The 27,514-nt window shown below is 41.5% G+C and overlaps 3 protein-coding genes and 1 non-coding gene across 4 annotated transcripts; 3 read left to right on the top strand and 1 right to left on the bottom strand.

Moving 5' to 3' along the window:
- Nucleotides 1-1,950: 1,950 nt before the first annotated feature.
- Nucleotides 1,951-11,050, top strand: LOC120030871 (replication protein A 32 kDa subunit-like). Its single transcript, XM_038976362.1, has 9 exons — nucleotides 1,951-2,092; nucleotides 3,527-3,624; nucleotides 3,854-3,955; nucleotides 4,108-4,221; nucleotides 4,415-4,489; nucleotides 8,270-8,389; nucleotides 9,405-9,536; nucleotides 9,891-9,985; nucleotides 10,315-11,050. Exons 1-9 carry the CDS (start codon nucleotides 2,080-2,082, stop codon nucleotides 10,400-10,402), a joined length of 837 nt encoding a protein of 278 aa, XP_038832290.1. The 5' UTR covers nucleotides 1,951-2,079; the 3' UTR covers nucleotides 10,403-11,050.
- A 215-nt stretch (nucleotides 11,051-11,265) lies between these two features.
- LOC120030870 (protein THEMIS2-like) lies at nucleotides 11,266-20,624 on the bottom strand. The gene is made up of 6 exons (XM_038976361.1): nucleotides 20,441-20,624; nucleotides 15,354-15,494; nucleotides 14,701-15,129; nucleotides 13,221-14,416; nucleotides 11,792-11,906; nucleotides 11,266-11,557 (listed from the first exon to the last, which is right to left on the bottom strand). The coding sequence occupies exons 1-6, from the start codon at nucleotides 20,544-20,546 to the stop codon at nucleotides 11,457-11,459; spliced, it is 2,088 nt and encodes a 695-aa protein (XP_038832289.1). The 5' UTR covers nucleotides 20,547-20,624; the 3' UTR covers nucleotides 11,266-11,456.
- An 854-nt stretch (nucleotides 20,625-21,478) lies between these two features.
- On the top strand, nucleotides 21,479-26,770 carry LOC120031130 (nuclear inhibitor of protein phosphatase 1-like). The gene is made up of 7 exons (XM_038976720.1): nucleotides 21,479-21,570; nucleotides 21,775-21,835; nucleotides 22,572-22,725; nucleotides 22,939-23,165; nucleotides 23,444-23,588; nucleotides 25,235-25,299; nucleotides 25,471-26,770. The coding sequence occupies exons 1-7, from the start codon at nucleotides 21,518-21,520 to the stop codon at nucleotides 25,822-25,824; spliced, it is 1,059 nt and encodes a 352-aa protein (XP_038832648.1). The 5' UTR covers nucleotides 21,479-21,517; the 3' UTR covers nucleotides 25,825-26,770.
- Nucleotides 22,212-22,347, top strand: LOC120031719. The gene has a single exon (XR_005473759.1).
- Nucleotides 26,771-27,514: the final 744 nt, after the last annotated feature.

The following is a 27,514-nucleotide window of genomic DNA, read 5'->3' as shown; positions in this document are numbered from 1 at the left end:
CTTTGATAACATTTTCACCAAATCCAAAAAGTTTAAGAGACCTAAAGAGAAATGAATGTTCAATTGTGTCAAAGGCTTTTACAGAAGTCCAAAAATAAGACAATCGCATCTGAGTCAATTGCATCTGAATAATCTATAAGGTCCAAGACTAAACGAATGTTAGAGCTTATAAATCCTGTTTGAGTCTCATTTATAATGGTATATATTCCTTTCTTTAATCTTTTGGCATAATCCAGAGAAATCAATTTGTAATCAATATATAATAAAGTAATTGGTCTCCAATTGTCAATGAGAGAAGGGTCTTTATCGGGCTTCGAGATCAATGAAATAAGACCCTGTTTAATAGTGGAGACCATTTCCCCACTTTTAATGCAATCTTGAAACATATTAAAAATCGGGTCTTCTAGTAACTCCCAAAACGGTCTATAGAATTCAACTGACAGGCCATCAGGGCCAGGTGATTTCCTTTTTTTCATTGAATTCAGAGCCTCTCTAATTTATTCAATTGACACAGATTAATCGCAAACTGAGTGGAAATCATCCTCAACTACAGGGACATAATTCTGAATGTGGCAAATGTAGCTTTCACAACCATCTTCCTGAAATTGAGATCTGTAAAGGTTTTCATAAAAGGAATTGACAAATGATATTGTAATGGGATCTTTGAATAAAACATCGTTAATTTTGAGTGCAGTTATAGATTTTCTTTTGTAGTTTCTCTTTTCAAGTGCAAAAAAGTAACTAGTGTTTCTTTCCCCCTCTTCAATCCATTTTGCTCTTGACCTTACAAAGGCGCCCTTTGCCATATCCGTGTAAAGCTGTTCTAATTCTAGTTGTAAAGACTTGAATACAGACTCCTCTTCTTCAGAGAGATTATCTTTCTTTAGAAAACTGTCAAGCTTGCTCATCATCTCTTTTTCTTTAAGGCTCTTTATTAATTGCATCAGCTCTTTGGTGCGTTTAATGGCTACCACTCTGAATGCTAGGGGTTTGAGAAATCTTACAAATATGAAAGCTTTATATTGTAAACGCAGTAACGCAGATTTTGTTCTTCTTCAGGAAACTCATTCGGGTGAAAGTGATTTGAAATTTTGGAAAGCACAATGGGGAGACATGGCCTATTTCAGTCATGGATCAAATCATTCTGCTGGTGTTTTGATACTTATTCACAAGTTTAAAGGTGACGTTCTAGAATCCACATCTTCACAAGACGGAAGATGGGTCATAGTAACTGTTAAACTTGACAATGCTATTTTCATCATCTGTAATGTATACGGACATAGCTCACATGCTCCTAATAAGACCCTTTTTACCAGGAAAGTACAGGATTTAAGCAACAGATACTCAGAGGCTTTTCTAATTATTTCAGGGGATTTTAATGAAACACCTGATGCATCTGCTGATCGTTTTCCTCCTAGAACGAGTCAAAGCCCTCAAAATAGCAATATTATCACTACATTATGCAACGATCTCTGTGTTGAGAATGCCTGGCGTTATTTCAATCCGGATGCAAAGGGTTATACCTGGACCAACAAAACTATGTCACGTAAATCTAGAATAGATTTATTCATAATTTCCTATTTTTTGTTACAATTTGTTATAGATGTAGATCATCAGTTGGCTCCCTTTTCTGATCATCACTTGATTTCCCTGAATTTACAAGCTACTAAAAAATCAAAAGGTACTCGAGGATACTGGAAATTAAACAACACACTTCTTCTTAAAGATACTACTCTCATTGAAAACATCAAATCGTTAGCTAAAGATGTTTTTTTGCAAGAAAAGACTTCGGTCATGGAAGTAGATGGGTGTCCACAAACCCGTGTAGTGTATCTCTGGGTAAGCTAGTGCGTCTAGCAATCTCGCATGTTCATTGGTGTAGCTACCAAATCTAGTCAGAGAATCTCATTGGACAATGGATTTCGCGGCATTTCTATAGGGCGCATGCGTTCTATACTGTCAACTTTCCAGCGCGCGGAATTGTACAGGGGTGGGAATCGTTGTGAATACTTTTTACACTTTATTGTCTTGCCACCTGTTTAAACATTATTTTATCATATAACGTAAACTAACGGCACCATGTGGAACCAAGGTGAGTTTGTCCTTGTAGCAATGTTTTCTATGGCTGTCAACAATAGCTCAAAAGCGCTGCCTAGTTGTTGTAAATAACGTTAGCTTGCTAGCTAGTTACTGTTGCCAGTTACTGTAGCCAGCTCTCTGTTTTGTTGTGCAGTTTGGGTGCCTAGCTAGCTACGGTAGCTGACTTGGCTGTATTTCTTCTGTAAACTAAAAGGCACCGAGCTTTTTGTCGTACAGTAACGGGAAACAACAGTAGCAAACGTTAGCTAGGTAACGTTAACTCTAACTAACTAGCTACTGTAGTTAGCTAGTTACTGTAGTGCTTTTGTCCGCTAACGTAAACTCGTACATCGCCTTGGTCCGTACAATTGCCCTTATTTTCGCCTCAAAAACGTAATACTTCCAGATCAACTGTAATGTCAATACCATTGTAAAGCACAATTTCTCCCCTTTCCAACATTATCAATTACATGACCTAAACGCTGCCCGTTTCTGCATAATTCAAGCAGGCAATGAGCCCCGTCGGGTCTTTTTAAAAATGGCGGGTGGGGAAGTGAAACTAATGCGTAATAGTGAGAAGGAGAGATGTTGTGTGGGAAAATAGCCTTTTTTCACTCGATCTGTCCAACTTATCACCTTATCGCCTCTAAAATGTAAATAAAACACTATAAAGAGTTTATATAATGTGTCGTTACATACCTATTTGAAGGTTTGTGTCGAATTTGAATCAGGTTTTTAGGGCAGTGCTAGTGATCTTAGAAGTAAACAGAGGCTTTGAGAATGATGATCGAATGCAATGATGATGCAAAAAATGACTAAGTATCCCCGCCTACCTCCGACACTGTCCATTTCCTGATTTTTAAATGATGAGAAATGTGCTACACCTGGTGGAGAGAGATTGTAAGACAGAAATAGTTGCTTTATGCGTGCTGTACATTACAACATGACACGTCACAATGTAACGGAGGGTCCGTTTTTTCAACTTTTCTCCAATACTATAGAGCCATTACCATGTCGATCAACGCTTGAATAGAAACCTAGTTCACACCCCCGATTTTGAAGTCAACACAGTCGCTACAGTCCCATTAGTTTTCTTTGTAGCCTCGTTTGAATGTTGCTGTTGTGCACATTTGTACGGAATGGGGTGAGTTTACGTTAGCTAACTTATGTGGCTCGCTAGTTAACGTTGTGTGTAGTCTCCATCTATAAGCTACCTAACGTTGTTAGCTAGTAATGCAAGCTTGTTTACATGGTTTTAGTCAGAGAGTGGATTATTGCTGCAGTTGTCTCATTGTCACAACCGGCAGTGATTGTGCTCAGCATTATGGGACTCCCAATTGGTCCAGCGTCGTCCGGGTTTGGCCGGTGTATGTCGTAATTGTAAATTATAATTTGTTCTTAACTGACTTGCCTAGTTAAATAAAAAAAACACTGTCATTTCATGTAGGGGGATCATACGGTGAATCAAACATGGGTGGTGGATACACTCAGTCCCCGGGAGGATTCGCATCACCTGCTGCCTCCCAGGGAGGAGAGAAGAAAGGGGTCTGTATTTGTCACTCACCAACTCCATATATTACACAGTTAGCGAACAGTAGGTGGAAGTCTGTCATCGTTATATTAGTAGCATAACCTATGGGCAACAGTTAAATAATAGTTAAACGGACAGTAAATATCCCCATGCACTATTGTCTGCCATTGTTTGATTTTTTGTTGTAGGATAAAGTTGGCTCAATGTGAATTACTCAGACTTACTGTGTATGTATGTTTACAGAGACAACGTGCCCAACAGATTGTCCCCTGCACAGTGTCCCAGCTCATGTCTGCTGCCCAAGCGGAGGATGTCTTCAAAGTGGGAGAGGTAGAGGTTGCCCAGGTAACCCAAATTACATGTGTAAATATGAGGATGGTGGTGCGTTGTGATACAGTGACTCATAGACTGATCAGGATTTCAATCTTCCATGTACAAATGAAATGTGTGATGAGTGCCTTGGTATCCCATGACAGTATTCTCTTTTTGTGTGCTAGGTTACAATTGTGGGCATCATCAGAACCACTGACAAATCCATGACCAACATCCAGTACAAAGTCGATGACATGACAGGGGCCCCTATGGACGTGAAGCAGTGGGTAGATACAGAGGTAATCCTCATCAGGGCAACTGAGACTGCTAAGTACTAGGATCAGCAAGGATATACAGTACAGTCAACACTTGCAGTATAATTTCTAAATGTTAAATTAACAGATATTTTGTGACCACATGCTACACTCAAATGGGAGTTCAACTGCTAATCTGCTCACCTATGGTTCTGTCCTGCTGTCTCCTCACTCATAGGATCCCAGTGTGGACAGCACTGTCATCCCCCCAGGCACTTACGTTAAGGTCTCTGGCAATTTGCGCTCCTTCCAGGTGAGGTCATCATTCCCATACAACTACATACCTTTATCTATAGGTCATATCACAGCCCTGACCACATGGTTTTCAAACAATGGAGAGCTATGTGTAACCTGAGATGTTTTATTTTATATGCATCTAGGGCAGGGAGTTGTCTCTTTGGCATTTTGATTCACAAATGGAAACTACACCCATGCCAGTGGCAATTGGTGCCGTTTAAGATTAGGGTGGACGAGTCATATTTTTATGAGGCTGGCCATATTTCTATTACAGAATTTAGGATGACTGTCATTCGTATTCTATTCACCCAGCTCAATGTATCACAATAGGTTTAGGCTATTGCATAATATGCAAATTTGCCCTATACCCATGAGGTTGCTACAACCTAACCTACAAATTAACGTTTATAGTGTAGGTACACAGGTCGAGAGAAATTGGAGTAATCAAGGTGAGACCGTGACACATCAAATACTGCCTTGCACAATCTTGCCTGCATCTAGCTGATCTGGTGTCTAATCATTTGTCCAAACAGTTGCAAAATTTTCTGTTTTGCAACTAAAACAAGTTTCTATTGGACAAATTTGGGTAGGTCATCCCCGTTTAGTTCCGTTTGCTTCTGTTTAAGAAACATTTTCTAACAGACTTGGCGAGTGAATACACAGCTGATCACTCACACACACGGTTCACTTTCATAGCAGCCACATACAGTATCATCACTTTGATGACCAGGTGCAACAATCTCCTCAAGCCAAACCTTCATACTATAACTGCTACACATCCTACATCGTTGTCACCATATTAGCTAACGTCATAGTCAACAAAGTAGAACTAGTAAACCCACAATCAATCCCTGTGTACAATCACACAGTACAGTGTACAGCAATCAGTTTAGCATTTACACCGGCAGGCCCATGTGGCAATATATTAATAAAACAGAAAGCTCACCTTGACTTGGAAGAGTTGCAGTGTTGGATAGCCTTAGCCACCTAGCCAACATAAATTGCATTTCTCTCTGTCAGGTTCTTGTGTAGACTAAATCGGCTGCATTAGCTAAGTAAGTGAAAGGTAAACTGAGAATTAAAAAGTACATCGAAATAGCCAGTGTACAAAACATTATGAACACCTGCTCTTTCGACGATGTAGACTGACCAGGTGAATCCAGGTGAAAGCTATGATCCCTGATTGACCCAATTTGGGTGGAGTCTCCTCTCTAAACATTACATATTTATTACTAGGCAGGAAGTTAAGTGATGCGGGCAACAAATTGTTCCTTGTCCCTTTATGTGATCTGACCTCGGCCCACCATTCCTCATAAAACCACATCTCTCCATCAGTGCCTGTCAACATGTGATTGCCATTCCTTTACTCAGTACATTCCAAGCTTAATTGCCTCCACCATATACACTCTTACAGATAACCATTAACTTCTGTTGTAGAAAACAGGCTATGGCACTCAATATTTCAATAGGATAGATACCTGATATTTAACAATATTTAAAGTTTAGGAGTCGGAACCCATCAAAGGGTAGGCGACAGGTTAAATAAGGAGTTATGAGACAATTTAGATATGGATTGTGTATGTGTGCCATTCAGAGGGTGAATGGGCAAGACAAAATATTTAAGTGCCTTTTGAACGGGGTATGGTCGTAGGTGCCAGAAGCACCGCTTTGTGTCAAGAACTGAATTGAGGTTGTTCTGAGGTCAAAAGTGGTCCTGCAACTCAATATTAGGAAGGTGTTCTTAATGTTTTGTACACTCAGGGTGGGTTGCACCTACATGGTTTAAATGAATCTAGGATTAGAGTAATCTAGGTTTTGTAAATATAATTAATCAGAGATGTTGCGCCACTTAATTTTTAATATGGATCAGTAACTCTATGATTAACGGTTTTAAACTATGATTAGTGACATGTTACACCAATATGAGGTATTTCGAGTTGAAGCGAAGTAGCTAGCCTACTTGACAAATAAGGCCACAAAGTTGCTGTTCCTTGATATTATTAGAATAATAACAATGTAAAGTTAGAACTACTGCAACTCCATCGTGAAAGGTTCTCATTGGTTGGCTGATTTGAAATAAAATCTGTTATTTTCCAGTACTAGACAGAACTAATTCGCTAGCTAGTTTATAAACCAAGTTAGCTAGCACACAATATTATTTATTATTGTCATTACTTAACGTTATTTAGCCATTTTATTATTTGTCCGCTAGCCACCTGACCATGACACGTCAAAGAAGTTCACATTTCTCCGCTTATGGGGGGGGAAAAACGTAGAAATTTAGTAACGTACTGGAGGATAAAAAGACAGACAAGCACGACTGTTAAAAAGAAGGAAGACACCTGGGCCATTTTATGCAACAAATGTAATGGATCGGCGTGGATTGAAGAGAAGAGGGACCCAAATTGGATGAAAGCGTGCAGGGAAAAAATGAAAAGCCAAAAGCTATTTCAGACCGGAGCCGGAGGGGGGCCTCAGTCCAAGGGAATTGATCCTATCACCCAGAAGATATGCGAGATGATTCCCCAGCAGTTTGCCCTTCTCCATAACCCCTGTGATCACGACGGACAACTTGATCCACCAATATTTAGTAAGCATAAATAACTGGTAAATATCAATGCTTGTAATGCACGTTAAAACTTTAATGCTACTTCACTACAATGTTACCGTTATCAGGCCCATTACAGCATGTTGCATAACATCATCATTCGTACCAAGGCTGGGCATATCATAAGCCCCAATTCAATTGTTGTACGAAATGGGCATGTAAATAGCCAACTAATAATGAGTTAATTATCATAAAACTCAACAGGATTCAACCGGTCTCTAATTATTCACTGAGGAACTCGTTTTGGTCTCCACATTTAGATATGCTGCCATTTTATCAGTTAAACCACCTCAAGTGGCAGTTTAGAATGAATCTCCAATCTAAGTTTAAATATATATTTTAAATTTATTGAACAACAGGCTTTAAATGTATCTAAGTTAAGTGAAAACTCAATTTAAGATTAGAGGAATGATTTAATTTAACTAGGAATAATTTAAAACTAGATTTAACATTTGGTGCAAGAAGATTGATAGATAAACCTTGATTTAACCCAGTTTAAGAGTTACTCCATTTTTGAAGAATTGAATTTGTTCAAAATGTTCAACTATTTTCTTTCTCAATCTTTCACACTTTATGCAGTGCTAGCTAGCTGTAGCATATGCTTTCAGTACTAGATTAATTCTCTGCTCCTATGTTTGGATGGACAACATGTCAGTTTAAGCTGCAAGAGCTCTGATAGGTTGGAGGATGTCCTCCGGAGTCTTCAAAATTACTTTGTAAGCCTATGGAAAGGTGTGAGAACCATGACCCTTCTAGGTTTTGTATTCAAGTCAATGTACCCAGAGGAGGACAGAAAATATATGTCCTCCAGCTATACCCTGGTGCTACCCTAGCGGGTGCTGTTGAGGCTACTGTAGCCCTTCATTGCAAAACAGTGTGTTTTAATCAGTTATTTGTTGCCGTGGATATATTTAGTATAGTTTTATCTAAAATTGCAAACTTTTCCCCCCACTTTTTAAAAAATGAAATCTGCTGAGTGGGATGGTCCCCCCTTCTCTGAGGAGCCTCCACTAATCCGTGCAAATGCATTCATATCACCTGCAAGTGTGCATTGCACATACAGTCCTGGTTCTATTTCTCTCTCTCTCTCTCTCTCTCTCTTTCTCTCTTTCTCTCTTTCTCTCTTTCTCTCTTTCTGTGTGTGTGTGTCTGATGTACTGTTTGTGTGTAACTTCCTGTCTTCAATAGAACCACAGGTCCGTGGTGGCGTTCAACGTCCGGCCCCTTCAGGACATGAACGAGATCACCTCCCACATGCTGGAGGTGGTGCAGGCACACATGTTGCTCAGCAAACCACAGACTATTATGGTGAGAACTTTCTTCACGCATGACAAAGAGCACCAGGGCCTAAAAAAACAACCGCCACCTGCCAAATGTGGGTAGATTTTGGCATTGGCGGCTAAGATGCCTATTTCACGAGCTACGTTGGCAGTTGGTCAGGGCTCCACACTTTGAGCGTTTCACTCGCATTTGTTAATAAAAAGTCAAGTATGATCACATTTATAGCAAAATAAATGAAGCAGTAGCTGTTTTCTAAGTATTTCTGCCATTTTGTTTCATAGCTGGTAAATTAAGCGCACAAAGTTAAAGAACCTGTACGTCCATGAAGAGCTAAGTGAAAAATTGTTTATTGGTAGCGCTGTGAACAGGCATAAAAATGTGTCTAATTTCTTGAATCTGAAGTTTATTTATGTGAGACTTTGTCCTTGAGTTTCTTGGCAATTTACTTTGTTTTGTTTTCAAGCTAGTTTGTTTTTCAATGTGTGAGTTTCAACTAGTAGGGCAGAGTGGACAATTCGGCTATTAGTCAGACTCTGAATCTCAAACACAAGACCCTTGCATAGCTTTACCACAGTAACCTCCTGCCCCTTGAACATCTGTGATATTTTGGTTAACACTCAGGTCACAAAAAATATGAAATTAAACAATATACCACATTACTTCTTACTAGTAATACATTTATCGTTTTAGCAACATTACAAAGCATGCTCATCTTTTTTTGTGTTTTGTTGATGTAAATATAGGAGGGGGATATTTTGTCTGGTAAATTTTTTTGTGTGGTAGACCAAAAAGTACATTTTAGGCCCTGAAAAGCACCACTATGCCTGAATATCTGACTATTTTCCACCTGTCCACTCTGTGACTACTGTCATACGAGTTGGCCTTGGCCCAACTGCCACATATTTAAATGGAGATGAATGAATCATTAAACTTAGCTTTGAATAAGGCCGTTCAAGCTCAGTAATGCCACAATCAAAACAAGTTTTGTTAAGAGTCTCTTCCTGTGTGGCACCACTCACACACAGTTTTTGTTCCCTTTTAGATGGGCGGAGGAGGGGGAATGAACACTAGCATGGTGCCCATGTTACGGCCGGGAATGGGTGGCAACATGGGAGGTGGATACTCGGGTGCTAACGACATGTCCACTAACGGCCTGAGCCCAAGCCAAAACCAGGTGAGTCTGTAATGGACTAAAGAAAAGTGCTGGAAACTTTAAATAGTTGGTAGGATAAACAATAGGTAGCCTAAACTCACCTACCATACCAATTAGAAAGTAAACCAGCATACCTTACCTGTTACCAGGTGAATGGAGAAAAGTGTACTTTTAATTTAAAAATCCAGCACACTAGATGATAGGAACATTTATTGGGTCTCATCAGTTTTTCTATTTATTAAAAATGCCTTACCAAACATACCATACTGCCATCTGTAGAACTGACAGAACAATTGGGAAGTCTTCAAGTTGTTCTAAATATGATTGGTACAATATTCTATATGAATGTTTGTTATTCTCATGTCTTCTCATAAGGTGCTGAGCTTGATAAGGAGCTGTCCAGACGCACAGGGTATAAGCACACAGGACTTGAAGCAGAGTCTCAGCGGCTTGAGCTTGGCTGTCATCAAGTAAGACATTCCCTTCCCTCCGTCCTCAAATCAGGCTCTGAAGTTCTTGATATGCTTGAATGTGTCCTGTTTGACCACAATAGTGGTCGTGTTCTGCAGGGCACAACATTGGCCAGCATTCAGATACAAATATTTTATAGAACAAATACGCTTTTCTGGGATGAAGAATAAGTAATATCAGCTCTATTCATTGCATTTCTATCTGCAATGTTCAACATTTGCCTACTGAACGTGGCCCAGTGCACTCTCATGTGCAAGGCATAAGAGTAGACTGCATAATTAAGCGTGCTGCATTGGCACCAGTCTTACTGTCCTTTGTCTAATCATAGGCAAGCAGTGGAGTTCCTCAGCAACGAAGGACACATCTTCTCCACCATCGACGAGGACCACTTCAAGTCTACGGACAATGATGACTAAAGCATCTCTCCATTCCCTGTTAGCACTAAGAACATGATCATAGTCTTGGGATCATTCTCAACACACTGTGCGCTATGAGCGGACGATTGTGTATATAAGGATAATGTCCAAAACCCTCTTAGAATTTTAAGATCTCTGAAATAGAACCTGTAGTCATTATTGGAACCATGATTCATACTGAGTAACATCATGGGATGTCTATATAATCCTGAGTGTTTTTGTGAAATTAGGCCTTCTTGGTTTGACTGACACATCCTGTTTCAACTTCCATTTCGTTAATTATATTACAGTATGAGTGGGTGCATCACAGGCTAATGGTTTTTCTCACAGTGAATGCAATCTGTGACTGACCAGTTCCTGAATCATTGGTATTGGTAGTTGTCATTTAAAAATGGTGAACAGAATGCAAAACAGAATGCCATTCCTATTCAGATTTTTTTATGTCTCTGTTTTGTTTTTGTCTCTAGTAAACATATTTTCAGAAAAATGTTCTCCAGATATTTGTTCCCCAGATATTACTATTACTTTATAGTCAATTGGGAAGTATCTCTTACAATGTGTATCCTTAGAATTCAGAAATATAAGATCATACAGTATTGATAACCAAAGCAATGATACATATGCACCAGTAAAGCTTTGTATTGCGAATGAAGATCCCCACTGTTATCACTCCGGCTTTTTGATATTGACCTCCAGTTTTAAAATGAGGGGGGAAATTTAGTTACAAAATACACTGCTAAATTATGAAATGTAACTGGACCTTAAACACCAATGGGCTATTATAAGCATTTGGGATAATCGGTTGGCAAGTGTTGCTTGTGATTGCAGCAACATAGAGAAAATGAAAACCAAGTAACACAATCTGGGTACAATAAGACATGTATCCTGTTTTTGCATAGTCCTATCTCAAAGTATTCACATTTACAGTGGCTGGCTATCAGTCTGCATAGTTCTGACATTCAGTTGTCTTGCACCCCATAGTCTAGTCTATTTTATGCAATGAGACTTGGTTACTTGAATAGTTAGCCTTTTAATAGTAGTTCATGTGGCTGGTTCAGTAAAGTAAAAAACTGTCCTGTGCTGTTTTCAACATGTCGTCCACTTGCTCATAATCATGGTGGCTGCCCTCATCTGCTTGCACCTCATATTTCGGCACTGTTGAAAGACAAGTTAATTTTAGGCTTACCGTATAATCTAGGTTTTGTGTGAAGTGGTCACCCAGTGCAAAAACATGTATCTAAACAAAGAATAAAACTGCAGATAACAGTAAAATGTTTTATAAAAAGCTACACCAAATGCAGAATGATGAATGGGATAGTTTTTGGTGTTGAATTTTACTTCCCTGATGTCATAGCTCACAAGTAATTTCCAATGTAGGACATACTGTACCTTTATTGTTGGGCATGTGACTTATAGACGTGACATAAGTGTTTGGCTGAGCCTTTCCTGACTTGACACCGGTCATAGGCTTTCTTGGATTCAGCGGAGGGGCATCTGTGATAGCCTTCACGACAACAGGAAAATGAAACTACCGTTATATTAGGAGTGTACATGCTATGTTGAAAAAACAGGAACCACATACTTGCATGGGGCGAGGTGTCTGCATAATCAAATAACATTTTCACATGATAACTGATGAGACTACAGTAACATATGTGGAGTGTGTTGTGTGTAAATGTTATATAAGACATTGAACAACCCAAGACCCTATTATATGAGGCAGCATTCTAGTCCTAGTCAAATCAAGTCACAACTTATTCCACTTATTTAAAGTGTATTTCACAATATCTCAACACAACACACGTTTCCCCAGGTTCTGTGTTGTGGATTTGTATGTGTGTGTATTTCAGGAAATAGCTTCCTGGATTCTAAGCAGCTGATTGGTCGACCCCATCGCAGATTGGAGCTCTGACCCCTCCCTCTCGTCAGGGGATACAGCTATCTCTGCATTTACCAACTCCTCCAGCTTGATCAAATCCAGTGTTCCTTTGTTAGACGAGAGCTTTTTATGTTCTGTGTTGATATTTGTGGCGGTCAGTAAAAGTTTTGTCGATATTCTTTTGTAGCCGCTCCTTCCGAGGTATGTATGCCAATAGGATTTAGTGTTTTTGATTATTGAAATTGTGCACTAAGTATTAGTAATAGTAATTGTTCCTGGGGGGAAGGGAACGCACCTTGGGAGTGTTTAGGCAAGAGGCCTGCGGGCACACATAACCCGTAGTATTGAATCTGTCTATGCACACTAGGTAAGACCTGGGCAGACCACCCCCTGTATTTTGGTTAGCGCGCCAGGTGGTGCTAAAGGTTAGGTAAGTAGTGGGAAGGCATGTAAGGTAGGAGAGGGGACTAACTTTTACTTTCTTTGCTTTGGTTCCATCCAGCCCCTTTTCCCCACCTTACCGTGTGTAGGAGTAATAAATATTTTGTAAACTGTATTTTTCTCTGCTTCTGTCATCCTTCCCCACACCTACGATCACATACTTTTTTCACTCCCCGGGGAAAAGAGATGTAGTGGGGTGTTGTGTTCCCTCCAAGAGGCGTACGTAACACCACTTTACAGATACTTAAAAAAAAAAAAAGTTAAAACAGAAACAGCAGACAACGACAGTACAGTGACAAAAAAACGAGACAATTTCACAGCTAAGACAAGGAATGTGGGGGCTCCAAGGCAGAGTACAAGGGCAATACATGGGATGCAAGACAGTAGGCAGGACATGTAGGACAGTAAACGAGTCCAGCAAGACAGGAGTGACAACAGGAGATGAGCAGCGCTATATCCTGCCTAGAAAGTACATAAGGTCTGAAAGGAAGAGCTTACCGGAGGCAGAGGAGCAGGGGGCCTGTGAGTCTTTTTGCTATCAAGACATAGACCACTCAACAGGGAAAGGGTGCCACTTTTGGGTGGATGGCAGGGGGTGTCTGGTTGTGAGGGTGAAGGGGTTGCCTTTGAAGACTTTGAGCCTGACGATGGCTTTGATCTTGACGATGGCTTTGGTGGACGTGGTGGTGGGGGTTCATCTGATGCGGTGAGCTTTCGAAATTCGCAATAGAATGAGTCCGTCACCTCTGTAACTGTCTCCAGGTGATATTCTTGGGCCAAAGGCAAGGGGTCATTAGTAAAGGACAAAGACATGTTAAGCCAGTGAGTGGGTATCTCAAAGCACCTCTCTGGCTTTCCTGGAAGGCTGGCCTGTATCATGGGCTGTATAGTAGTAGCCTCCAGCCTCAGGGATGAGAACCCCACCAGAGGATCTGTCTCCAGCTCTGCGTCACGGCTCGCCACCTTAACGTCCAACGGCAGGGCAAAGGCCTTGCCCAAGTCCTTCAGGCTGTACTTCTTGTTGTCCGTGAGATTCTCCACAAAGTGGCTCTGCATGTACAGGGGCAAGTGGACCACCTCGCTCTCCTCCTCTTCATCCTCCTCCTCGTCATCGCCCACTTCTTGGAGACGTCTACATACAAGGACCTCCATGGTCTGGTTATTCTTCTCCTGGCTGGTTCTTCCTCCAGGCAGCTTCACCTTCTCGCAGCGCAGCACCTCCAGCTGCTCGCCCACACTGAGCGCCAGAAACCCCTCCTCGTCCAGCTCCTCACTGTGCCGCGTCACCCTGACCTTGAGAAACAGTGCCCGGGTCGAGGCGGCGTACAGCTCGTACACTGACTCAAACTCCCGCGGCCTCCGTCGCAGGCGTCCCCCGTAGCGCTGCGACACTAGGAAGTACTGGCGGGCATTGCGCCCCTTGATACCCGAAGCCAGAACCATGGCTGAGGAACCACGCTTGTGAAGGACTAGAGGATGGCCCTTGTGTAGTTCAGCCAGCCAGGTACAGCGGAACAAAGGCTGGCCCTCATGGTGCTCCAGTATTTCAGCCATGGTGGGGAAGGCCTCGTCTGGCTGGGCAAATACCTCGGGCAGAGTGAGCGGGGTCACAAATGTCAAGTCTTGGGATTGCGTCGTCACGTCAACTACATCCACCTCCAAGCTAGAGGGGAACTTGACTATGTTCTTCCTCACTGTGAGAAAATTTGAGAAATGATGTTGAAGGGTGTAGACCCACATAGTAAAGTACTAAACTTGATGCTGAGCAGAACACAAAAACTAAGCTGTATGTTCAAAATGTGCAATCCTGTAGTGCAATGATTTGTGAAAAAGAAATGCAGGCTACAGCTTGCCAATAGCTTTAATGATGTGCTCCTCAGCCAACACTTCTCTCACTTCTAGATTATAACATGATCAGTGTTTTTTCATTGGATAAGGAAGTATGCCGTTTGTTGACTCAGAACCAGGTTCTACTCACAGTGCATGATGGCCTGGACCTGGTATATGGGGCTGAAGACTAGCGATCCCCCGTGCTTGGTATTCTTGCTGAAGCGAAAGCGCCGGCTACAGAGGTGGGGCGAGGATATGATCTCCTGGAGGGTGTAGGTCTGGTCACTCTCACACTCATAGAACTCCCCACGGCAGGAGAAGGGGACTAGCACTTCAGCCAACGCCCCCTGCTGGCCTCTGAGTTGACAGCGGACGCAGCTCTCCTCACCCCCGTCTTGCTGCTCGATGTACAGCATGGTCACGGCCACCCCGGCACCGAGGGTGAAATTCTCAAAAGTCAGCACACATTGGCTGGTGAAGGTGAAGGGAAAGCAGGTGTCCAGGCCTACAGGCCTCAGGCTCACCATCTCCTCCACTGTGCTGTATGGCATCTCCTCTGGAACCAGCTTGAACAGATCTGAGAGGGAGAGTCCGCAATGAGCCCATGAATAACACAGCATTGATCAAGGGACTTTATTAGAATTGATTAAACATATTACCATGGTTAATAAAGAATTGGGGGGCTCACTTACATAGAATTACTAAAACTTCCATTCTTGGTAGAGTCAATCATCTTTGCTAGGTGGACCAGAGGTTTTTCTATTTCTAGCCCTGGCTAAGTGCATTTGTTGAAAGCCTCACCTGCATGGTTGAGGGGCAGCTGAAACTTCTCATTGTTGCTGATGTCCTCACAGCTGACAGACAGGAGCTCGATGTCGATGACCTTCACCAGGTCCCCCGTGGATAGGCACACCTCGTTTCCCGACAGCTCATAAACAGACCCTATAAAGCATCAACACACCACAATTTCAGTTCTGATGACAATGCATATTTGCAGCAACATGCACGTACAGAACTTGTTGATTATATCTTTTTTTATCAGAGGTGATAACTCAATAATACTGTCCCATTACAATGCATGCCTGAACTGATGGAAGTAGATCTTAATATATACAGTACACAGTATTAACTTCTCTGCTCTAGGAACATCACTCATGAGACTTTGTACACTCATTTCCCCCCCCATTTCCTTATTTGTCTGCTGCAACATTTCAAGGTAGTCTATTGACTGACCGTCCATCCATATAACCAAGCATATGATCTATTAATCTTTGAACATGTGATATTACATACACTCCTCTATGTATTTATTTAGACTGAAGCAAAATGTTTCATGAGGCGACAGTACAGTGTCACCTTTTGTTTGAGGGTATTTTCATACATATCTGTTTAACTGTTTAGAAAGGAAAGCACTTTATATATCTAGTCCTCCCATTTGAAGGTGTCATACAGTATTTAGACATTCACTTATGAGTATTGAAGTACTCAAAAATGCGGTATTTTAATCCCGTATTCCTAGCACACAATGACTACATTAAGCTTGTGACTCTACAAACTTGCTGGATGCATTTGCCGTTTCTTTTCGTTGTGTTTCAGATGATGTTGTGCCCAATAGAAGTCAAATTAAAGTTTATTGGTCACCTACACAGTTTTCCAGATGTTATTGCAGGTGCAGTGAAACAGTGCAGTAATACAATAACAATACGCACATAATCCGAAAGTAAAATTAAATGACAAGGAATTAAGACATCAGAACAATTTTCAGAGTCCGGAATATAAATACATACACTACCGTTCAAAAGTTTGTGGTCACTTAGAAATGTCCTTGTTTTCGAAAGAAAAGCAAAAACAATGTGTCCATTAAAATAGCATCAAATTAATCAGAAATACAGTGTAGACATTGGTAATGTTGTAAATGACATTTGTGGCTGGAAACAGCAGATTTTTTATGGAATATCTACATAGGTGTACAGAGGCCCATTACCAGCAACCATCACGCCTGTGTTCCAATGGCACGTTGTGTCAGCTAATCCAAGTTGTTCATTTTAAAAGGCTAATTGATCATTAGAAAATCCTCTTGCAATCATGTTTGCACATCTGAAAACTGTTGTGCTGATTAAAGAAGCAATAAACCTGGCCTTCTTTAGACTAGTTTAGTATCTGGAGCATCAGCATTTGTGTGTTCGATTACAGGCTCAAAATGGCTAGAAACAAATTACTTTCTTCTGAAACTCGTCAGTCTATTCTTTTTCTGAGAAATGAAGGCTATTCTATGCGAGAAATTGCCAAGAAACTGAAGATCTCGTACAACGCTGTGTACTACTCCCTTCACAGAACAGCGCAAACTGGCCCTAACCAGAATAGAAAGAGGAGTGGGAGGCCCCGGTGCACAACTGAGAAGGACAAGTACATCAGAGTGTCTAGTTTGAGAAACAGATGCCTCACAAGTCCTCAACTGGCAGCTTCATTAAATAGTACCCGCAAAACACCAGTCTCAACATCAACAGTGAAGAGGTGACTCCGGGATGCTGGCCTTCTAGGCAGAGTTGCAAAGAAAAAGCCATATCTCAGACTGGCCAATAAAAAGAAAAGATTAAAATGGGAAAAAGAACACAGACACTGGACAGAGGAACTCTGCCTAGAAGGCCAGCATCCCGGAGTCGCCTCTTCACTGTTGACGTTGAGACTGGTGTTTTGTGGGTACTATTTAATGAAGCTGCCAGCTGAGGACTTGTGAGGCATCTGTTTCTCAAACTAGACACTTCTTTTTCTTCTTTAATCAGCACAACAGTTTTCAGCTGTGCTAACATAATAATGTCAGACCTGCCCTCACAGCATGGCTCGTCAGTTTTGTGACGTAAACAACACTCTGGCAGGAGCTGAAGGGAGGTGTGGCTCAAGGAACTCCTCTGGGTCCTCTCATCTTCCTTGCAGTCATAAACGGTGCAGTCTGGGATGTTGACGGTAGGTGGAAGTACATTGATGATTTCAGTCTGGCCCACACATGCACAATGGGAAAAATCTGCACACCAAAGCAGGCCCTGGACAACTTTGACTCATGGGTTCAGGCAAGCAAAATGTCACTGAACTCTGCCAAGTGCAAGGTCCTATCAGTGACCCTCACTAGAAATCCACCTGTCCCATGCCCTCTCCAGTTCGAGGGGCAGGGCTGCATTGGAGCTCAAAGTATCTAATAGTGTGAAGATTCTAGGGTTAACGGTACAGATGGATTTACAATGGTACAGATGGATTTACAATTTACAATTTATGTGGTACATTTTCACAACACTTAGTACAAAACTCAAAACAGTGTGGCAGACGGCAGGGAGAGGTGAGGGGAGTTGTTATTGAGGGGAGATATAGTGCAGCCTGCTGGCTCCACCCCCAAGCCTTATATGGACTTCCTGCCCCAACAAGGCAAGGCTGTCATTCCTTAAGCCAGGGAGTGCTTGGGGTTAAAGGAGGAAGCAGCCTGCACGATTGGAGAGAGAATTGTGTATTATGAAGAGTGGGAGAAGAGAAAACAGTATCAGTGAGATTACCCCTTTTGTGTACCGAATTGGCTGAGGACCCGAGTTTTTGGATTCCCCTGGAGGACGGAACAGACAACGAGAACGGCTTGTGAACTGGGAAGTAATTTGTGAATTCCCCCTTCTTTCTCTGTGCACAAAAATCCCTAATAAACTCCCCTTTGCATTCTAGTTGTGCTACTGGTGCATGTTGTGTTATTGAACTTGATGACTTTGAAACCCCACACCCATGAGCCTGCTACAACAGATTATCAAAAAGGCAGTTTCAAAACTCAAAGCACATTTCCAAATGACTTAGTAAAACACAATCAAAGTCACTTTTTTCACTAAAATTCAATCAGTGTTTCATCTAGAAATACATGTTTTGCATTGCAACATGTTCATATTAAGAATTTGCCTTTCGCAATGCTCACATTACTTTTAATATGATAGTCTTATTTGGTAATATACCTTTCACTATTACTTAATCCAACTGCTCTTATTCGATAATCACAACCTTTTTGTAAACCTACACACTTTAAACTGGTTTGTCTACCATATACAGATTTGGAGAACTACAGAATTCCAATGTATGTTTGTAAAATATAAACGTATAAAGTAGGATATACAGTGAGTGTACAAAACATTAAGGACACCTGCTCTTTCCATGATCTTGATTGACCAGGTGAAGCCAAGTGAAAGCTATGATCCCTTATTGAATGTCACTTGTTAAATCCACTTCGGTGTAGGGGAGGAGACAGGTTAAAGAAGGATTTTTAAGCCTTGAGACAATTGAGACATGGATTGTGTATGTGTGCCGTTCAGAGGGTGAATCGGCAAGACAAAATATTTAGATGTCTTTAAACAGGGTATGGTAGTAGGTGCCAGGCACACCGGTTTGTGTCAAGAACTGCAATGCCGCTGGGTTTTTCACGCTCAACAGTTTCCCATGTGTATCATGAATGGTCCGAGGACAGACGCTACGTGCTTCAGCACTGGGTGGTACTGTTCTGTGAGCTTGTGTGGCCTACCATTTCGCAGCTGAGCCGATGTTGCTCCTACTCGTTTACACTTCACAATGACAGCATTTACAGTTGACCAGGGCAGAAATTTGACAAACTGACTTGTTGGAAAGGTAGCATCCTATGATGGTGTCATGGAGCTCTTCAGTAAGGCCATTCTACTGCTAATGTTTGCCTTTGGCGATTGCATGGCTGTGTGCTCAATTTTATACACCTGTAAGCAACGGATGTGACTGAAATAGCCGAATCCACTCATTTTAATTGGTGTCCACATACTTTTGTATATATAGTGTATCTTGCATTTTTTGCTATTGGATCAACTGGTTGTTGAAACAACTAAATTTAGAATGTATCATTAAGTTGTATTTTGGTGATTAAACCAATGTTTTCATGATATTTCACAGTAAACTTATATTTTGGATGAATGGTTGTGTGGTGAAAGATGTGTCTAAACAAAATGAATGCACAATGAAAGGTTTTGAATGTAAGACTGGCTGTGTTACAAGTGTTACCAGTTTGGAGTTTTGTACTAAGAGTTAAAAGATTCACCACATACTTGTGAAAATAGCAACAAAGCGAATGAAAAAAACTGTGAAACTCAATGTTTTATTTTAGGAAAGTTGAGAGATAATGTTTGTAAGAAGGCAATTGTAGGCCAAAATGTATTCTTTTAACTTTGCTGAAATAAAACAGAATTTTTAATGGTGAGCTTTTCTTTCTATGAGGATCACATTTTTTGGTTGCACCTCAACTCACGTTGGTTAAGCGCTCGCCACTTATTTTCACATCAGTCTAGATGTATGTCAGGCTTGGATTCGCAATACCAAAACGATTCATTCATGATTATCCATGATCATGGTAGCATCCACATTAATATAGAAGTGTTCAGTAACATATGGTACTCTTATTTACAATAAAAGTGACTCCAAAATGACACAATACATCATTTACTATTAATTTCTACTGGGCACAACATCATCTGAAACACAACCAAAGAAAACTGCAAATGCATGCTTGGACTATTTAATCAAATACTACACCTTTGACTACTTTAATACACATATCTATTTTACCATTTAGAAATTACAGTATCTAGTCCCCCCATTTGAGGGTGTCATTTATTTGGACAAATGTAATTATATGTATATGAAAATACCCTCAGTTGTAAATACGACATTCTGTACTGTTGCCTAATTATGAGACTTTTGTTCTACTTCTGTTTGTGTATGTCAGAATTGAGTATTAAAAAACTGCCACTGACTGTTAATCAGTAAGCTTGTCTGTCTCATTTCAGGCAATGTAAAATTGGGTTTTCCCACACATGGAGTTTATGAAAGAAAGTATGAAAAAGTCCTACCTTGAAAGTATACACCAGAGCAAACCTGTAGAATCCGTGGCAGACAAGTTTGATCCAAGGATGCAATTAAATCTTGCAGGGACATAACTACTTCAGTGCCTGCCATCACTGCAGTGCAGAACCCGATGCTGTGCTGTCTAGGCTCAACTGTGGTTTCCGAAGAGAGGTGCCACTGATCTAACAGTTGAAAGCAACGATTGTATGAGGAAGTAGGCAACCAGATATTTTCAAGTAAAGTTAACCTCTGCCCTGTGACACTAGCTTGTGTTGCCAATAAAGAAATGTGAACCTGGCTTTTACTTCTTTATTGTTTGCTTATTTTATGCAGCCATAAACATTTTATTATTTGCCTACAATCAAAAAAGAAAGCTTACAACTCACCATGTTTCCTATGGAAAATGTATGGTTCCTAGCAGTACAGTATTGCATTGTGGATTTTTTAAATTCTATTCATGTTCTTCTCTGTACGTGAATATATTTTTTATAGATTTCTCATTATCAGCTGTAAAGCAAACTGCCCCTCAGGAATAATAAACATTATATACTCTACACCATAACAGTCCAAAGGTCTAATTAAAAAACATTCTGCAAAATTGTATGGTCTGTGATAAATGGGAAGCTACATGAACATGCACCAAAATTAAATGTTGCACCGCAACTTCCTACAATTTTCAGTCTATAAAAGGAATATAAAACAAGGAGGATGTTGCTCTAGTAGTCTATGTTCTTCTGTCCAGTGGCTTTTCAATAAAAAATAGTCTATCCTATTGACTATTCTTGAAGCTTTTCAATCTGATTCAAGTGAATGAGCGATAATGAAAGCTAGGCAGAACTGTATGCGTTAGTGCGTGTATGTTCACAGTTCATAGTTGCCATTACATTTCAGTAGGTAACCTTTTAATCTCGGGTCGAATCAAGTCATTGTAGATAATGGAATGTATTACTTTCTTTTCGTCCATTTGGGCAGAGACAGAGATTTGGCTGTCAACGGATTAACCCCCCAAAAACTACAATTCCCAAACCAAGGGAACATTTTACCCAGCATTCAACGGGTTTGTGAATGGATAATGCTGCAAGATGGCGACAAATGCAACTGCTACAAACTTACCATCTTTTGATTGTCCAACATGGTGAGAAAATGCATTTACCGAGATATTTACGCTATACAAAGACATCAAGTGCATGCAAAATCACAAAACAGCATTACTTTTTTTTATTTTGTAGCTGGAAACGTATGTATTCCTTTTAGCCACGTCTTATTAGCTAACACATGCTAGCTAGCTGATACATTTCACTGAATGGTGTGCTTAGCTTTTGGTCCTTGTTCTTTTCAGGGCAGGCAAGCCCCCTCCAGGACTCCATTTGGACGTGATGAAAGGTGACAAAATGGTCGAGGTAAGAGCTTGGGGCTTCACGGGGCAAACATTTGAACTGCCTGTCTGTATTAGCCACACTCAAACAAGGGTAGATATTCTGTATTGTTCCTTAGAATATGGCTAATATCTTGCATAATAGATCATCCTTTACGCAACTGATGGGTTTACTTACATTCTGTACTGACCAACTGTACCAGCTTTATCAAAAGCTGTGATAGAGAACCATATGTGGTCCTACATGACGTAGTTTACCCATAAATGTCTATAGTCTAGACTGTCTACTTCAATAGAGTATACACAATATACAATATAGTCTACTTCAGTCTGTATACTTCAGTATAGGTAGCTAGGTGTCATGGTGTACTTAACTAAATAAACAAATCGATCATACATGCATGCACCAGATACGGACCCGACTGTGAGTTCCGTGACTGTTGGGTTTTAAAAAAGGTGCTACAGAAACCTCAGCCCTGATATTTAAGCTCATGAGTGTGAAGGTGCACTCCTGAGTTATGGCTCAGAGGCACAGTGCTTTAAACTGTTTCTTACAGCTGGAAAGGATTTCATTCAATGTCATCAGTGTTGTTAGCCTGGGTGTCTGGTTTTGATCTCTTGCCGACTCCTTATGGAATTGTCTTGCTAAAACAGCTTGGCGTGAGTGATGAGTTGGCAAGAAAGCAGAATTATATATGGGACCTGACAGGGCAATACATGTATTTTCTCATATCTGTTGTTATGATGGTGAATCCTTGTAGAAACTGATCATTGACGAGAAAAAGTACTACTTATTCGGGAGGAACCCGGACATGTGTGACTTCACCATCGACCACCAGTCATGTTCACGCGTGCATGCTGCCCTGGTCTACCACAAGCACCTGAAGAGGGTGTTCCTTATTGATAACAACAGCAGTAAGTGAACTGTCGTGTACATTAGTCTGTAAAATACTGTATCTTACTACAGCTAGTAAAAGGACTCAATGTAACAGTTGCATTGCCTTAGCCTTTATTCTACAGTGCACTCCTCTATGGAACTATTATGTTTTGTTGACTCTTTACTTCACTTTTTATAAACTACATCCCAACATGATATGTGGACTTGAAGGTTGTAAATTACGTTCTCAGCGCATGGTACCTATCTGGGACACATCCGCCTGGAGCCCAATAAGCCTCAGCAGGTCCCCATAGACTCCACCATGTCGTTTGGAGCGTCCACGCGAGCCTACACCATCCGGGAGAAACCTCAGAGCCAGCAAGGAACCAACGCCACCACAGGGGACAGCAAGGCCGGAGAGGACGAGGAGGGGTCTAAGGGCCTCTTAGGATTACCAGAGGAGGAGACCGAGCTAGAGGTGTGTCTTTGTGTGTCTTCAGTAGTTGTCTACTAGGGCATTTGTCTGGACATGCTGGTAAGGATGGTGTGTACTATTACCACAGTGGCTATAGATACACTATGTAAAGCAGGACATAGTGAGTTATCTTTTGTTCTGTCAGTGTCTTTAGTGTTTTTTTAGCTCTCTGTTTCCAATTCTGTGTGTTTAGACAAGGCTATTCCTATTAAGCACACGAGTGTATTAGCTTTGTTTCACTTCTCCTTTCCCAAACATTCATCCTGTCTGGGCTGTGACAGAACCTGACAGAGTTCAACACGGCCCACAACAAGCGCATCTCAACCCTGACCATCGAGGAGGGCAACCTAGAGATCCAGAGACCCAAGAGGAAGAGGCGGAACTCCAGAGTCACCTTCAACGAGGACGATGAGGTCATCAACCCGGGTAAGCTCTCTCTTCAACCCCATTGGCCTAGCACCAGTATCCCAGTATCTGTAGTTGAGGAAAAAGTGTTTCTGTGCCCGTTTTCATATTTCACAAAGTGTCTAAGAGACAGTTTATTTAATTTGATGATTTAAAAGAAAATATTGATCCTAGTTGAACACTCTCACTTTGAGATGCTTTGTAAACATGGACCCTGATTTACAGTACCAGTCAAAAGTTTGGACACCTACTCATTCAAGGGAATTCTCTCAACCAGCTTCACCAAGAATGCTCTTCCAACTGTCTTGACGTAGTTCCCACATATGCTGAGCACTTGTTGGCTGCTTTTCCTTCACTCTGCGGTTCAACTCATCTCAATTGGGTTGGGGTTGGATGATTGTGGAGGCCAGGTCATCTGATGCAGTACTCCATCACTCTCTTTCTTGGTCAAATAGCCCTTACACAGCCTGGGGGTGTGTTGCGTCATTGTCCTGTTGAAAAACAAATGATAGTCCCAATAAGCGCAAAACGGATAGGATGCCGTATCGTTGCAGAATTCTAAATAAATCACTGACGGTGTCACCAGGAAAGCACCATCACACCACCTCCTCCGTGCTTCACGGTGGGAACCACACATACGGAGATCATCCGTTCACCTACTCTGCTTCTCGACACGGTGGTTGGAACCAAAAATCTCTAATTTGGACTCACATCAGACAAAATGACATATTTCCTCCGGTCTAATGTCCATTGCTCGTGTTTCTTGGGCCAAGCAAGTCTCTTCGTATTAATGTTCTTTTAGTAGCAGTTTCTTTACAGCAATTCGACCATGTAGGCTTGGTTCATGCAGTCTCCTCTGAACAATTGATGTTGAGATGTGTCTGTTACTTGAACTTTGTGAAGCATTTATTTGGGCTGCAATTTCTGAGGCTGGTAACTCTAATGAACTTATCCTCTGCAGCAGAGATAACTCTGGGTCTTCCTTTCCTGTGGTGGTCCTCATGAGAGCCAGTTTCATCATAGCACTTGATGGTTTTTGCGACTGCACTTGAAGAAACTTTCAAAGTTCTTGATATTTTCCGCGTTGACTGACCTTCATGTCTTAAAGTAATGATGAACTGTCGTTTCTCTTTGCTTATTTGAGCTGTTCTTGCCATAATATGGACTTGGTCTTTTACTAAATAGGGCTATCTTCTGTATACCACCCCTACCTTGTCACAACACATTGACTTAAACGCATTAAGAAGGAAAGAAATTCTACAAATGTACTTTTAAAAGCCACCCCTTTTAATTGAAATGCATTCCAGGTGACTACCTAATGAAGCTGGTTGAGAGAATGCCAAAAGCTGTCATTTAGGCAAAGGGTGGCTATTTGAAGAGTCTCAAATATAAAATATATATTTTGATTTGTTTTACACTTTTTTTGGTTACTACAAAATTCCCTGTGTTATTTCGTTGTTTTGATTTCTTCACTATTATTCTACAATGCAGAAAATAGTAAAAAATAAAGAAAAACCCTGGAAATGAGGTGTCAACTTTTGACTGGTACTGTAAGTCATTTCGTAAACTGAGGTTGGGTGAAAATAAGGAGCTGTGTGCCAATCTAAAACCTGTTGCTTTACTCATGTATTGCATGCGGTAACTCAGTGCTTTTTGAAACCTTACAGAGGACATTGATCCCTCAGTGGGACGCTTCAGGAACATGGTGCAGACTGCTGTCGTCCCTATAAAGGTAAGCCACTAAAATGCATCTATTGCATGAGGTGTCAAGATCCTTTTATACAGTCACATTTCAATTTAAGGAAGCCTATAATTAAGAAAATTGCAATGATATCCCAGAAACAAACACTATACATAGCCTACAGATGAGTTACTACTCAGTCTTTGGTCATTTCCACTCTAGAAACAGAAAATGGAGAGGCACGGCTCACTTAGTATGGACGACGTTGTGACGAGGCGCATCCACAACTACACCTTCGGCGGCGGCCTTTACGGGGACCTGCCACCCACCAGCCACGAGGTCCACCCCGCCGGGGCCCCGAGTGGAGCCACTATCCTGGGGGGTCTCCCTCTACCCTTCCCCAACCCGGCCCCAGAGGTGAACCTGGCCCCGGATGCCCCCCAGCCACCTGTCACCCTCAACCCTGTCCCCGTTACAGGCCCCTATCTCTCCGAGGTCCTCAACGAGCCCCGCAAGAAAAAGTACGCTAAAGAGGCATGGCCAGGCAAGAAGCCCACCCCCTCCCTACTAATCTAACCCTCTCCCAACACTACGGCTCTTTCTCAATTCGTCTTTCCTCTATTCTTTACCACCTCATGCATTGTAGAAGATCCAAGGTCTCTCCTCTTGGACCTTCTTCAATGTATTTTGAGGAGAGGAGACGAGGAATCCAGGAAAGTCGAATTGGGAAAGAGCTTATGTAGTGGAGGCAGGGCTGACTCTCAGGGTATGGGCGGAGACATCAGGGACCATGACCCGTTGGAGGCGGATCGATTTTACTTATAAGACTGTTTTGGGGATTTTCTAGTTTTGTCAATGTTTTCTACGTTACTTCCTCATTCTCCTAAAAATTATCCGAAAGTCTTCAGTAGTACATTCCATGAAGACAGGAACACCACTCCTTCGGGAGATGAATGTTTGATGTGTTTTACAAATGAAGTCATGTAAAAAAGGCAGTACTTGGCAGACCAAGTCAGTTGGTCAGATAAGAGTAACTTGTGGCATAAATCGGTGTCCCATGGTTGTGATATTTTACCTCTAATTGATAGTCAGGCATCGTGCAGGGAAACAAACACGAAGCGGATGTAACTTAGGAAAACAGCCCTTATGTTGGAAACAAACATCATTATGTTCTCATCCAGATTCACATGGATTTATTTTCCATGCTACAGCACCCAATATTACAGCAGGTTTTTAAAGGACCTGTTCCGTGTTATCATTTTTGCTATGGGAAAAACATTGCGATACTGGTATCACAGCCTAATCGTTATATGGTTGGTCACTGTGAGTTCCATATTACGATCTCCACTTCCTTCAATAAGGTCTTGATATTTGTTTGAAGTCAATCTTTGGATGTAGTATTTTTGCCCACTGTAAACATGCGTGTACAGTGCATTCGGAAAGTATTCAGACCCCTTGATTTTTCCCCCACATTTTGTTACTTTACAGCCTTATTCTAAAATGGATGAGAAAAACAACAATTTCATCCATCTACACACAATACTCCATGTCAAAGCAAAAACAGGTTTAGACATTTTAGCAAGTTATTAAAAATAGAATGCTGAAATATCACATTTACATAAGTATTCAGACCCTTTACTCAGTACTTTGTTGAAGCACCTTTGGCAGCGATTACAGCCTCGAGTCTTCTTGGGTATGACGCTACAAGCTTGGCAGACTTTTATTTAGGGAGTTTCTCCCATTCTTCTCTGCAGATCCTCTCAAGCTCTGTCAGGTTGGATGGGGACTGTTGCTACACAGCTATTTTCAGGTCTCTCCAGAGATGTTCAAGTCCGGGCTCTGGCGGGGCCACTCAAGGACATTCAGAGACTTGTCCCGAAGCCACTCCTGCGTTGTCTTGGCTGTGTGCTTAGGGTCGTTGTTCTTTTGGAAGGTGAACCTTCACCCCAGACTGAGGTCCTGAGCGCTCTGGAGCAGGTTTTCATTAAGGATCTCTCTGTACTTTGCTCCGTTCATCTTTCCCTCGATCCTGACTAGTCTCCCAGTCCCTGCTGCTAAAAAGCATCCCCACAGCATGATGCTGCCACCACCATGCTTCACCGTTGGGATGGTGCCAGGTTTCTTCCAGATGTGACGCTTGGAATTCAGGCCAAAGAGTTCAATCTTGTTTTCATTAGACCAGAGAATCTTGTTTCTCATGGTCTGAGAGTCTTTAGATGCCTTTTGGCAAACTCTAAGTGGGCTGTCGTGCCTTTTGTGAAGGAGT

This window comes from Salvelinus namaycush, chromosome 37 (assembly GCF_016432855.1).
Source record: "Salvelinus namaycush isolate Seneca chromosome 37, SaNama_1.0, whole genome shotgun sequence".
Classification (NCBI taxonomy): Eukaryota; Metazoa; Chordata; class Actinopteri; order Salmoniformes; family Salmonidae; genus Salvelinus; species Salvelinus namaycush.
Note: the sequence above shows the minus strand (reverse complement) of the source record. Positions and strands in the feature narration are given on the sequence as shown.

Excerpts from the sequence above, each read along its gene's own strand:
- LOC120030871 (XM_038976362.1), top strand. Across the intron at positions 4,222-4,414 it reads AGCAGTGGGTAGATACAGAG|GATCCCAGTGTGGACAGCAC; the intron begins GTAATCCTCATC and ends CCTCACTCATAG. Across the intron at positions 9,537-9,890 it reads TGAGCCCAAGCCAAAACCAG|GTGCTGAGCTTGATAAGGAG; the intron begins GTGAGTCTGTAA and ends TCTTCTCATAAG.
- LOC120030870 (XM_038976361.1), bottom strand. The coding sequence starts at position 20,546 with ATGGCAGGCACTGAAGTAGTTATGTCCCTGCAAGATTTAATTGCATCC. Across the intron at positions 14,417-14,700 it reads GGTCCAGGCCATCATGCACT|TGAGGAAGAACATAGTCAAG; the intron begins GTGAGTAGAACC and ends ATTTTCTCACAG. Across the intron at positions 11,558-11,791 it reads TCACATGCCCAACAATAAAG|TGCCGAAATATGAGGTGCAA; the intron begins GTACAGTATGTC and ends GTCTTTCAACAG.
- LOC120031130 (XM_038976720.1), top strand. The coding sequence starts at position 21,518 with ATGGCGACAAATGCAACTGCTACAAACTTACCATCTTTTGATTGTCCA. Across the intron at positions 21,571-21,774 it reads TCTTTTGATTGTCCAACATG|GGCAGGCAAGCCCCCTCCAG; the intron begins GTGAGAAAATGC and ends TGTTCTTTTCAG. Across the intron at positions 25,300-25,470 it reads CTGCTGTCGTCCCTATAAAG|AAACAGAAAATGGAGAGGCA; the intron begins GTAAGCCACTAA and ends TTTCCACTCTAG.